Below are 12,181 nucleotides of genomic sequence, written 5' to 3' on the forward strand. Positions count from 1 at the left end.
GGAATCATATTTTGTTTCATCTCCCTCGTAGCATGATCGTTCGTTATTTCGGGGTCGTTTTAACTTATAAAAATATAAGAAAACGTTAAATATTTCGTTGAAACCTTCTGAAAAAAAGTTTTCGTATCATCACGACGCAAGATGTCGAGCGGCGGTGAAGGTGGTGATGTTCCAGCTGCTTCTAGTGTTCAGGTAATTTTTAGGTTAGGGCCATGAAAATATTTATAAATTGATGACCATACATTGTAAATACGCAACGTTTCACTGCTGTGCGATTCGAAGAAGAGCAAAAGAAGAGAAAGATTCCAAAAATGACCTTAAATACGATATCATTGGTGTCATTGCAGATAAACGTATCCTTTAAATGTTTTGTGCAATCGTCCTTTGAAGACGATTCCCTAAATAAGCAGTTACTAAAGAAGGCAGGATAAGTGTCGTATAAAGGTCCAAAAAATTTGGCATATATAAATAAATACACGTAATAAAAAAATGGCATTATGTGATAAAGTATAAACTTTTTAACACCTGAAAGTGGTTTTAAGAAAAAAAAATTTGTTCCGTGTTCCATGCTTTGTCAATAATTATATCTCTTTGATTTCATAATAATTATAACTAACTAACTAACTTTTGTCCGCCTCCGTAGCATAATAGTCAGCACCCTCGGCTACCGTTCTGGAAGTCCCGGGCTCGATTCCCAGGGGGGGTCAAAAAAATATAAGTGATTTTTTTACTGTATTATTTATTCATTATTACCCTGGACTCGTACCTAAAACGGAGAGACGCCTGCAAACATTGTACAGATGGGAATTGGGTGTTGCGGCTACTTGTGATTAGTATACTGAGGGTCGGGCGGCAGACTGCCAGAGTATAATTAGGGTCCTTTTCCATACTGTCGGTAGAGAGCGGGAGACGCTTGCGAGCGTTCTATTCGCTTACTTTAGGTAGAGCGCGAGAGACGCCTGCAAACATTGTACAGATGGGAATTGGGTGTTGCGGCTACTTGTGATTAGTATACTGAGGGTCGGGCGGCAGACTGCCAGAGTATAATTAGGGTCCTTTTCCATACTGTCGGTAGAGAGCGGGAGACGCTTGCGAGCGTTCTATTTGCCTACTTTAGGTAGAGCGCGAGAGACGCCTGCAAACATTGTACAGATGGGAATTGGGTGTTGCGGCTACTTGTGATTAGTATACTGAGGGTCGGGCGGCAGACTGCCAGAGTATAATTAGGGTCCTTTTCCATACTGTCGGTAGAGAGCGGGAGACGCTTGCGAGCGTTCTATTTGCTTACTTTAGGTAGAGCGCGAGAGACGCCTGCAAACATTGTACAGATGGGAATTGGGTGTTGCGGCTACTTGTGATTAGTATACTGAGGGTCGGGCGGCAGACTGCCAGAGTATAATTAGGGTCCTTTTCCATACTGTCGGTAGAGAGCGGGAGACGCTTGCGAGCGTTCTATTTGCCTACTTTAGGTAGAGCGCGAGAGACGCCTGCAAACATTGTACAGATGGGAATTGGGTGTTGCGGCTACTTGTGATTAGTATACTGAGGGTCGGGCGGCAGACTGCCAGAGTATAATTAGGGTCCTTTTCCATACTGTCGGTAGAGAGCGGGAGACGCTTGCGAGCGTTCTATTTGCTTACTTTAGGTAGAGCGCGAGAGACGCCTGCAAACATTGTACAGATGGGAATTGGGTGTTGCGGCTACTTGTGATTAGTATACTGAGGGTCGGGCGGCAGACTGCCAGAGTATAATTAGGGTCCTTTTCCATACTGTCGGTAGAGAGCAGGAGACGCTTGCGAGCGTTCTATTTGCTTACTTTAGGTAGAGCGCGAGAGACGCCTGCAAACATTGTACAGATGGGAATTGGGTGTTGCGGCTACTTGTGATTAGTATACTGAGGGTCGGGCGGCAGACTGCCAGAGTATAATTAGGGTTCTTTTCCATACTGTCGGTAGAGAGCGGGAGACGCTTGCGAGCGTTCTATTTGCTTACTTTAGGTAGAGCGCGAGAGACGCCTGCAAACATTGTACAGATGGGAATTGGGTGTTGCGGCTACTTTTGATTAGTATACTGAGGTTTATATTTATAAATATTAACCTAATATACATACAAAAAAAAATTAAAAATAAAATCTCTTGCAATTTTCATAGAATTAACTCTTGATAATTTACCCATTCCTTTATTTTGCCTTTGTTCCATATTTTATTTTGACCTCTAACCTCCGTCGGCAACAAATTAAAAATGTTTGGAACGATATATTGAAATGTTACACTCCCGTATTTATTTTATGTATTAATTTTTAAATCAAACACATATTTTTTGAGTCCACTAAGTTGTATTTATTAACAAAAACACATACAAAATATATATTGTGACAATTGTTTAGCCTAATTATGGCATTTTCAAACAAATGTTTGAAAATGCCATAACTAGGCGAAAAAATGGCATAAAATGCCAAAACTGTGATTTTGTTCATAAAATACAACTTAGTAGACTCAAAAAATTTGTTTTTGATTTAAAAATGAACACATAGATTAAAAAAGAGTTCTACAAATTAAACGCCAAATGAATTAAAAAATCCCATATTTATTGTTAATTCTTGGGACTATCAAACCTTCGTTGTGGGTAAACGAGTGTCACCATGAATTAACCGCCCAGTGCTCGAGTAGTGTGGTCGCCAAAAATTGTAACCTTATGTTTCTGTTTTCAGCCCGTCGCCCCGCCTCAGCCTAAGGTGAAGCATGACTGGTACCAGACGGAAACCCACATTGTCATCACTGTACTACTAAAGAATGCCGTCAAGGATAAAGTCAAGGTGGACTATGGAGAATCCCATGTAAGTATTTATAGAGTTTACGTCTGCGAATATACTAACTGTGAATAAGGAATCTCTTTTTTTTTAAATATAAGTAATGTTAGTATAGTAATGCGTACAGGGAGTAAAACACAAGTTCCTTAAAAACATTAATTTTAAATTAAATATTCCCATTGATAAGTTGAAATCAAATAAAGCTTAGCGTGCGTCAAAGAGGTACTAGGCAAAAATCTATATACATAATATTATCATATCAAAAATTTTATTGAAAATACCTAATAAAATATGAAATAATAATAATAATATAATAAAACCCTTATCCGCACCCCAATGGTGCATAGGGTGCTGTGTCATATTAACGCAGTGTTATCTTGATCGTTTACACATGAAGGAAAGGTGATCAGCCCTCCGCTTCAGGTACCATTCCATGGTAATATTGAATAAATATTACAGTGAAAAAATCACTTATATTTATTTTACCCCCCTTGGGAATCGAACCCGGGTCCTCCAGAACGGTAGCGGAGCGTGCCTTCCATTACACTACAGAGGCGGACAACTAATATAATAAATAATACTTACCATAAATAAATTCTTGTAGGTACATAATTGTTATGAATATTGTATTCATTTTAAAGCCATACAAATTGTATACATTATACTCTAATTGACGTTTAACTACATTGCTTAACTTTCATAGAAATCCACATTACCCATTGAAATAGCCACCATTATATGTACCCCTAGACCTAATAACAGCAATTATTGTTAGTATATAAGGAAATTTTGTATATATTTTTAGTCAGTGTTTGATAATGTCTTAATAAGACGAAACGGGTCACATATCATCATAAATCACTTTCTCTTTTCAACAACTTCATATATCAAAAATTATAAATTTTCAGTTGTGCATGTTTTCGGAATGCCCAGAAAATGTCCTATATCCCGTGCCCGTGCGCGGCGGTATTTCGCCGTTTTTTAAATGATTACTTTTATCATGTATTTAGTAAAGAAACAATTTATTTTCCTAAACAAAAACGTTCAATGGGATTCATTGTGCCTTTTTGGTACTCTATAATACACTTGTGTCACGTTATTCTTGAAATATATCATAATATAAACAAATAAGATCGTAACATAAATAAATCGAAGCACGCATCGTGTGTTACTCTTACCCACTGGCCATGCGTAGCGTCGAGATTGAGACAGATATAGGGCATGATTATGGTCCGGAGTAATTACTGACCGCAAGAAAAATCAGGGATCTGTTCTTTTATTTATCCTTGTGATGTTACAAATTATTAGTCAGATATTTCAACAGATGTCATAAGGCCAACGATTGACATATTATTTTATCCAAAGTTCCACACCATGAAAAAATCCCTCTAAGTTGAACTGATGTTCGAAACTTGGAGCAAAGTATAAACACATACGCTCATGTCAGCCGCGTATGGGGCATGTTTTGTTAAAACACATACGGTTATGCGAGCCGCGTGGATCCGGTTAACAAGACTTTTTGATTCCAGCTCTCCTTCTCCTGCCCGATCCCCGAGTCCGGAGGCGTGGAGTACTCCCTGGAGCTGGACCTCGCGCACCCCGTGGTGCCGGGGCAGTGCGGCCACGTCACCACCGCCAGCAAGATAGAGGTCAAGCTCAAGAAGCGCGACGGCATCCGCTGGGAGAGGCTGGAAGGGGACCCCGGAGAGGCCGCGGCCGTGCAGCCCATTCCCCAAGGTATGCACCGACAATCTACTCACCGGATTGAGCTGGAACAATAAAAACTTCACTTCAACTAGAATTGGTGTAACATTCACCAATTCTACCCATTATTGACAACCACGCTACTCAAATTCTTTAATGTTATATATATATGAACCAATTTTGAAACATTATTCTTGAATCACTAGAACTTCACTAGAGACATCTATTCGTGAAATGAAAAGAAGCTTTTTTGAGCAGAAACTCTTTTATTAGTATGTGAGGTCCGAATACTGGATTATAATCACACACATGAGAAACGCCAGAAAATATCATTTTGATTTTTATTATTTAAGCTAACTTAATTATTGCCCAGACTTCCATATTCTTCTACATCTTTGATGAGATATCACAAAATAATATGGAAAATAACTCCTGTAATTGGAGATAATCCAGATTTGCGAACTAGTATTTGGACACACTCAAAATGTTGTAAAGAAATATTATAAAAGTAACCAGTTACTATTTTTAATAAATACTTTTGATAATTTTAACGTTTTTAATTGCGTAGTCCGCCTGAAGAATGTTTAGTTACTATGTATCTACAATATTACCCTGGACCGGTACCTGACTCGGAGGGCTGATCACCTTTCCTTCGTGTGCTAATGATCAAGATAACACTGCATTTATATGATGCAGTGCCCTATGCACCATTGGGGCGTGGATAAGGGTGTGAAGTAGAAGAAGAAGTACAGTGAAACCTCTATCTATCGTTTTTCAAGGGACCTATCGAAATAAACTATGAATGCGGGAAAACAATAAATGCGGGAAAACAATTTGTATGACAAACCAAATTTGCACAAAAATAGTTGATTTTAGAAAAAAAATACAAAAAAACGGAAATGGGTATCATGCAAATTGACAATAAAACCAATTGATAAGTATTTAAAATGGTTTATTTAAAAAAAAATAATATTATTGATTACTATTTTAAATAGGTAGGTTAAAAACCTATCAGCGGAAGCTAAACTGGCAGTGCACAACGGAGTCCTGGTTCCAACTCTAATGTATGGAAGTGAAACATGGAGTTGGCAAAAGAAGGATGAAAGTAGACTGAATGCAGTCGAAATGCGATCTCTCAGAAGAATGTGTAACAAAACGATGTATGATAGATGTGCGAATAGTGAAATAAGGAAGGAATGCAAAGCTGAGATAAGCATTATCGATAAAATTAAGAAAGGTGTGTTGAGATGGTTTGGACATGTAGAACGAATGAGTGAGGAAAGAACGGTAAAACAAATTTATGAGGCGAATGTTAGTGGGAAAAGAAGCAGAGGAAGACCGAGAAAAACATGGCACGATCAGGTATGCCAAATACTTGAAAGTGGTCAGGTTAGGAGTCGTAACAATCGGCGGGTATGTATGAGGAGATGCATGAACGTGGAAGAGGCGAAGAATGTTTGCAAGGACAGAGTGGTGTGGCGCTCTATTCTCTCTGCCTACCCTTGCGGAGAAGCGGCGTGATGGTTAGTTAGTTAGTTAGTTACTATTTTAAATTTTTATAGTCAAAAAGATCAAATTTGGAGCGTAATTCAAACAATGAATGCGATAAAATGATGATAGAGAAACGATCGATGCGATCTATTTTTGTATGAAATGAATCCGGGGCAGAAGAAACAAACGACACATCCGGGAAAACGATTATTCGAGGAACGATAGATGGAGGTTTCACTGTATCTACAAATATAGTTAGTTATCTAGTGTTAAGACGTCACCCTCTGCATAGTGTAACAACTCATATTATGTACATAAAAGCCTGGAGACAGTTTGTGGACTCCATATGCTCCACCTAGTGAGCGGATATGGTTATTATTATTATGTACATACGTATGAATTACAAGTATTTTCTTCTTGTTCTAGCCTTTCTTAGCTCAGCGGCTGACCAGAAACCAAAGTATCCCAGTTCGAGTCCCGCCCACCGAGACTGGGACAAGATTGAAAAAGACATCATCAAACAGGTTGATTTTCTCGTTTTTTTAAATTCATTTTTAAAATTTTATAAAAATGATAACATACAGGTCAAATCTCTTTGTAGCGAATACCGAATTAACAAAATTTCCAGTATAACGTATCTGTAATTCATCCCCGGAAAACTTCAATATAATTTTTTTTTTCATTCAAACCCTTATCCGCACCCTATGGCGCATAGGGCACTGCATCATATAAATGCAGTGTTATCTTGATCATTAACACATGAAGGAAAGGTGATCAGCTCTCCGCCTCAGGTACCAGTCCAGGGTTATATTGAATAAATATTACAGTGAAAAAATCAGTAATATTTATTTGACCCCCCCTGGGAATCGAACCCGGAACCTCCAGTATGGTAGGCGAGTGTGCTGACCATTACACTACGGAGGCGGACAAAATATAAAATGTACTGAACCAAAATTCCATGTAGCGAAGCCGATCTCAGAATTACCAACTTTTTTAATTTTAAAATGACGTTACAATTCATTTTAAAAGATTGAGAAGTTCAAAAGAAAATTTCCAATTTTTTTATCAAATATTAAAAACCTATTTGAACTTGCTTTTTAATTCACTTTTCTTTCATTTGATCCGGCCAGATCCGGAAGATCGGGTATAGTGTAACAGTAATAACTAATTTTAATTTTCTAATAAGATTGGGTATAATATAGCGATAAATAAATTTTAAATGTGTCATACATCCAGTGTAACAAATTTTCATAGCGAAATATTTTTTTGGTCCCGTGAAGTTCGTAATACGGAGATTTGACCTGTATTTATATCTGGGTGTTGGTTGAATGACCTTCTTAGTAATAGCAACTTAACCTTCGATCTGTACTATAGTACATCTTTTCATTGCTCTATGACGTTCAATGTTAGGATTTGTTCTGCGTTCTGCCAAGGTTTTTGAAAATACTTGCGTGCTGAGAACTCTTTATAACTCCTTGGTGCGAAGTAGACTCGAGAGTGGCTCCATGATTTTGGGACCACGTGAGATTAAGTACTCTCTTATGGTAGAGAAAGTCCAAAAGAAGTTTCTGAGGTATCTCTACATGAGAGAGTACGGGTGTTATCCTCGGCTCTACCCGACCCAGTTTCTCCAGGGTATGCTTGGCTACAACAGTTTAGAGACTAGAAGGAATGTGTATTTGATGAGGCATTTTTATCCATTGCTGCGCGGTATGATGGATAATCCTGAAATTATCCGGAACATTGGTCTGTTTGTTCCCGATAGCTAAGACAGCTTCGGCATAGATTGTTTCTCATTCCTATATACAGGACCAACCTGCTGATGGTTATGCCTGTAGGAAGAGCTACTGCTATGATGAACAATTCACTGTTTCATGTGCTTGAGGGGGTATTTTATTCACAACATTTTGAACAAGTATTTGGACACACTCTATCAATAATCTGGTCAAATTTTGAGCTTATAGTGAACTCACATCGCTCACTCCTTTCAAGAACGTCATAAATCAAAATTTGTCAATTTTCAGTTGTGCATGTTTTCGGAATGCTCAGAAAATATACTTTATCCCAGCAAAAGCGACATATTTTAAACTTAATATTTACCCGCTACAGGGCAGGAAGTGTTGTTTTTGCATTTTGAAGAAAAGGTACTGTTTAATTATTTTTTCAAAAATACTAAATATTTTTCAAATGGAGAAAAAATCTTCAGGTTTCACCTGAAAAGATCTGTTGTACAATAAAAAGTTCAATAAGTGGCTTGATATTTATTTTTAATACATTGTATTATATTATTAAACTTTAAAAACGTTCTCCTGAAAAATCAATTTTTTTGATTTATGACGTTCTTGAAAGGAGTGGGCGACATGTACAGTGTCATGAGATTAATGATATATTTAGCAGTTCCAAAGATGAACAAGTATTTGTACGCACTCAAAATGTTGTAATCATTTATAAATTATACTAAACTTTTCGGTAGGAAGAAGAGGAAAAGCCGGAGGGGGAAGACGCCCTGAAGAAACTGTTTGAACAAATTTACGGACAGGGAAATGACGAAGTGAAAAAGGCCATGAACAAGAGTTTTGTAAGTATTTCTCACAATACAATTCTCCTCTCCCTTTTTACAAAGGAGCTTCATTTTAAACCTTCGTATATATGAAACTGGAGGTCCCGGGTTTGATTCCCAAGGGGAGTAAAATAAATATAAGTGATTTTTTCACTGTCATATTTATTTTTTACCTTTTACCTTTTTACCTTTTACCTTTTACCTTTCCTTCATGTGTAAACGATTAAGATAACACTGCGTTTATATGACGCAGTGCCCTATGCACCATTGGGGTGCGGTAAGGGTTTTATTTTATTATTATATATGAAACTTCTTAAGGCTGAGATCTCAAGCTTGTCTCGAGCGTTCAAATCAGAATCCGCTCAGCTGCAGTCAGGGTCAATTTTTTTAAAGAATGTATCGTCGGCTCCTTAGTAATTCATCTGCAAATCTGTTACTTTACAGGAGAGAGCTTAGAAGATTTTCTTCCTAAATTAACGGTTTTATCTGAAATTCTAATCTAGTATTATATGTTTAAAAACACGATAAAATAATGTATTAAATCATTTTAAAACTTTATACTTTGTCAAAATTAAGTACAACATTTTGAGTGTGTCCAAATACTTGTTCACAAAATCTGGATTATCTCCAATTACCAAAATGTTGTAAATAAATTATCTGGTCAAATTATAAGCTTAATAATAAAAATGAAAATGGTATTTTCTGGCATTTCTCATGTGTGTGATTATAATCCAGGATTCGGATCTCACATACTAATATAAGAGTTTCTGCTTAATAAAAAGCTTCTTTACATCTCACCAATAGATGTCTCTAGTGAAGTTCTAGTGATTCATGAACAAGGTTTCTAAATTGGTTCTTATATATAGAACTTCCAAGAATTTGAGTAGTGTGGTTGTCAATAATGGGTAGAATTGGTGAATGTTACACGTGTGTAAAGTGATCACTTAAACCAGCCTATGACGGTCGTAAGCCCCGTAAATGCCCAGACTTCCATATTCTTCTTCATCTTTGATGAGATGTCAAAAAATAATACAAAATTAAGTAGTTAGTATTTTAGGAGTTAAGTTCATTTTGAAAATTCCATGTAGATAGTGTCTTATACGCCTGAAAACTAGGCGTAATTATATAAAATTAAACAAGGTTATTGGATTGAATTCTATTTTTATTTAAATATATACAATGATGTTATTGTCACGCGTTTCGTCTTATTATAGGTTTGATAATGTCTTGATATACGTCACTACACAACGCGTATATATTACTTACAATATACAGCACATATCGTAGTCGTAAAGGAGAATGTGACCAACTAAAAAAATGTAAAATGTTCAGGAGGGCCATTTAAGTTACTTTTGCTTGCCAAGAAAATAAACATCAATGCAGTCAGTAATTTTTAACAAGTCAATATATTATACTTCCAAGTTTAAAATCCTTTGGGATTTTTTTCAGGGTAATATTAACCGGATCCACGCGGCTCGCATAACCGTATGTGTTTTAACAAGACATGCCCCATACGCGGCTGACATAAGCGTTTGTGTTTTCACTTTGCTCCAAGTTTCGAACCTCAGTTCAACTTGGAGGGATTTTTTCATGGTGTGGAACTTTGGATAAAATAATACGTCAATCCTCGGCCATATGACATCTGTTGAAATATCTGACTAATAATTTTTAACATCACAAGGATAAATAAAACAACAGATCCCTGATTTTTCTTGCGGTCGGTAATTAGTCCGCGCCATAATCACGCCCTATATCTGTCTCACTCTCGACGCTACGCATCGCCAGTGGGTAAGAGTGACACACGATGCGTGCTTTGATTTATTTATGTTACGATCTAATTTGTTTATATTACGATATATTTCAATAATAATGTGACACACGTGTATTATAGAGTACCAAAAAGGCACAATGAATCCCATTGAACGTTTTGGTTTAGGAAAATAAATCGTTTCATAACTAAATACATGATAAAAGTAATCATTTAAAAAACGGCGAAATACTGCCGCGCACGGGCGTCTCTTAGGAACAAAGTTAACGCGTTTAAAAGGTTAAGCTAGTAAGATATCAAATAGTCGACTGTCAATGCACTTGGTCACTTTCTCCTGTATGACTATGATATATTTAATAATAATAATAATAACTCTTCATTCCAGCTTGACTAAGTGGTGCAATACTTAGTCAGCCATATCGCTCACTCCTTTCAAGAATGTCATAAATCAAAAATTGTCAATTTTTAGTTGTGCATGTTTTCGGAATGCCCGGAAAATGTACTATATCCCAGCAAAAGTGGCATATTTTTCACTTAATATTTACCCGCTACAGGGCAGAAAATATTATTTTTGCATTTTGAAGAAAAGGTATTGTTTAACTATTTTTTTAAATAAACTTAATATTTTTCAAATGGAGAAAAAACCAAATATTGTTTTTTGCTTGGCTTGGGCTTGATATTTATTTTTAATACATTGAGTTATATTTTTAATATTTAAAAACGTTCTCCTAAAAAATCAAGTTTTTTGATTTATGACGTTCTTGAAAGGAGTGAGCGATATATGTTTTACATTTTTTTTTACAATGAAATTAAAAATAATAAACAAACAAGAATAAAAATACTGAAAAGAAACATTGAAAGGAAAAAAAAATAAAAGTAGAATTCAATTTAACAACCTTGTTTAATTTAGGATATTTTACCCAAAAATTTAAAACGGAATTCTCCCAACTGTCTGTAGTTACAATAAATAATATAATAAAAATAATAACACCCTTATCCGCACCCCAATGGTGCATAGGGCACTGCATCATATAAACGCAGTGTTATCTTGATCGTTTACACATAAAGGAAAGGTGATCAGCCCTCCGCTTCAGGTAAGTCCAGGGTAATATTGAATAAATATGACAGTGAAAAAAATCACTCATATTTATTTTACCCCCCTTGGGAATCGAACCCGGGACCTCCAGAACGGTAGCCGAGCATGCTGACCACTACACTACGGAGGCGGACAGTTACAATAAATACATTAATTTATTTCTCTCGTTATAATTTGTCTTTGGATTTTTCCAGATGGAGTCCAAAGGAACGGTTTTAAGCACAAATTGGAACGAGGTTGCCAAGGATAAGGTGGAAATCAAACCTCCCGATGGTATCGAATTCAAGGAATGGGACAGCTAAATGCTCCGGAGTCCGGCTTCAACCAACCTCGTATCTGTCAAGACCTACCTGCCCGCAGACAGACTCTTCGCTCGCTAATTCTTGATGTGTGATGCACAGAAAACCAATATTGGGTCTCTCGATAATCAAGTACTTTTATATCTTATTAAATGTCCATTTGGAAATTGAATTTGTGACATCGTATTTTGAACGCCCTTACTATGCGGATGATTTTAAATGTTTCATTTGTCTCACAATATACAGGCTGTAATTAAAATTAATAAATAAATTATGAAAATAATTGCCGTCTTTATTCAATTTGAAATTATTTTTTTGAGTTTCCTTTTTATTTTTGTAATTGATTGCGAATTTTGTAATTTTTTTATCCGCCTCCGTGGTGTAATGGTCAGCGTTTTTAGCTACCGTGCTGGAGGTTCCGGGTTCGATTCCCAGGGGGGGTGAAAATAAATAT

At 36.6% G+C, this 12,181-nt stretch overlaps 1 protein-coding gene across 1 annotated transcript; it reads left to right on the forward strand.

Annotated features, from left to right (window-relative positions):
- Positions 1 to 6: 6 nt before the first annotated feature.
- Sgt1 (suppressor of G2 allele of skp1) lies at positions 7 to 12,007 on the forward strand. The gene is made up of 6 exons (XM_088261428.1): positions 7 to 192; positions 2,711 to 2,836; positions 4,339 to 4,546; positions 6,431 to 6,528; positions 8,478 to 8,582; positions 11,623 to 12,007. Exons 1-6 carry the CDS (start codon positions 142 to 144, stop codon positions 11,728 to 11,730), a joined length of 696 nt encoding a protein of 231 aa, XP_088117554.1. The 5' UTR covers positions 7 to 141; the 3' UTR covers positions 11,731 to 12,007.
- The last annotated feature ends 174 nt before the right edge of the window (positions 12,008 to 12,181 follow it).

Source organism: Brachycentrus maculatus, unplaced genomic scaffold (assembly GCF_059751285.1).
Source record: "Brachycentrus maculatus isolate JH-2025_06_01 unplaced genomic scaffold, ASM5975128v1 h1tg000155l, whole genome shotgun sequence".
NCBI classification, from domain to species: domain Eukaryota; kingdom Metazoa; phylum Arthropoda; class Insecta; order Trichoptera; family Brachycentridae; genus Brachycentrus; species Brachycentrus maculatus.

Bases quoted from the DNA above. Each gene is read 5' to 3' on its own strand.
- Sgt1 (XM_088261428.1), top strand. From the start codon at position 142: ATGTCGAGCGGCGGTGAAGGTGGTGATGTTCCAGCTGCTTCTAGTGTT. The intron at 193-2,710 runs GTAATTTTTAGG...TTCTGTTTTCAG, and splicing joins CAGCTGCTTCTAGTGTTCAG to CCCGTCGCCCCGCCTCAGCC. The intron at 2,837-4,338 runs GTAAGTATTTAT...TTTTGATTCCAG, and splicing joins TGGACTATGGAGAATCCCAT to CTCTCCTTCTCCTGCCCGAT.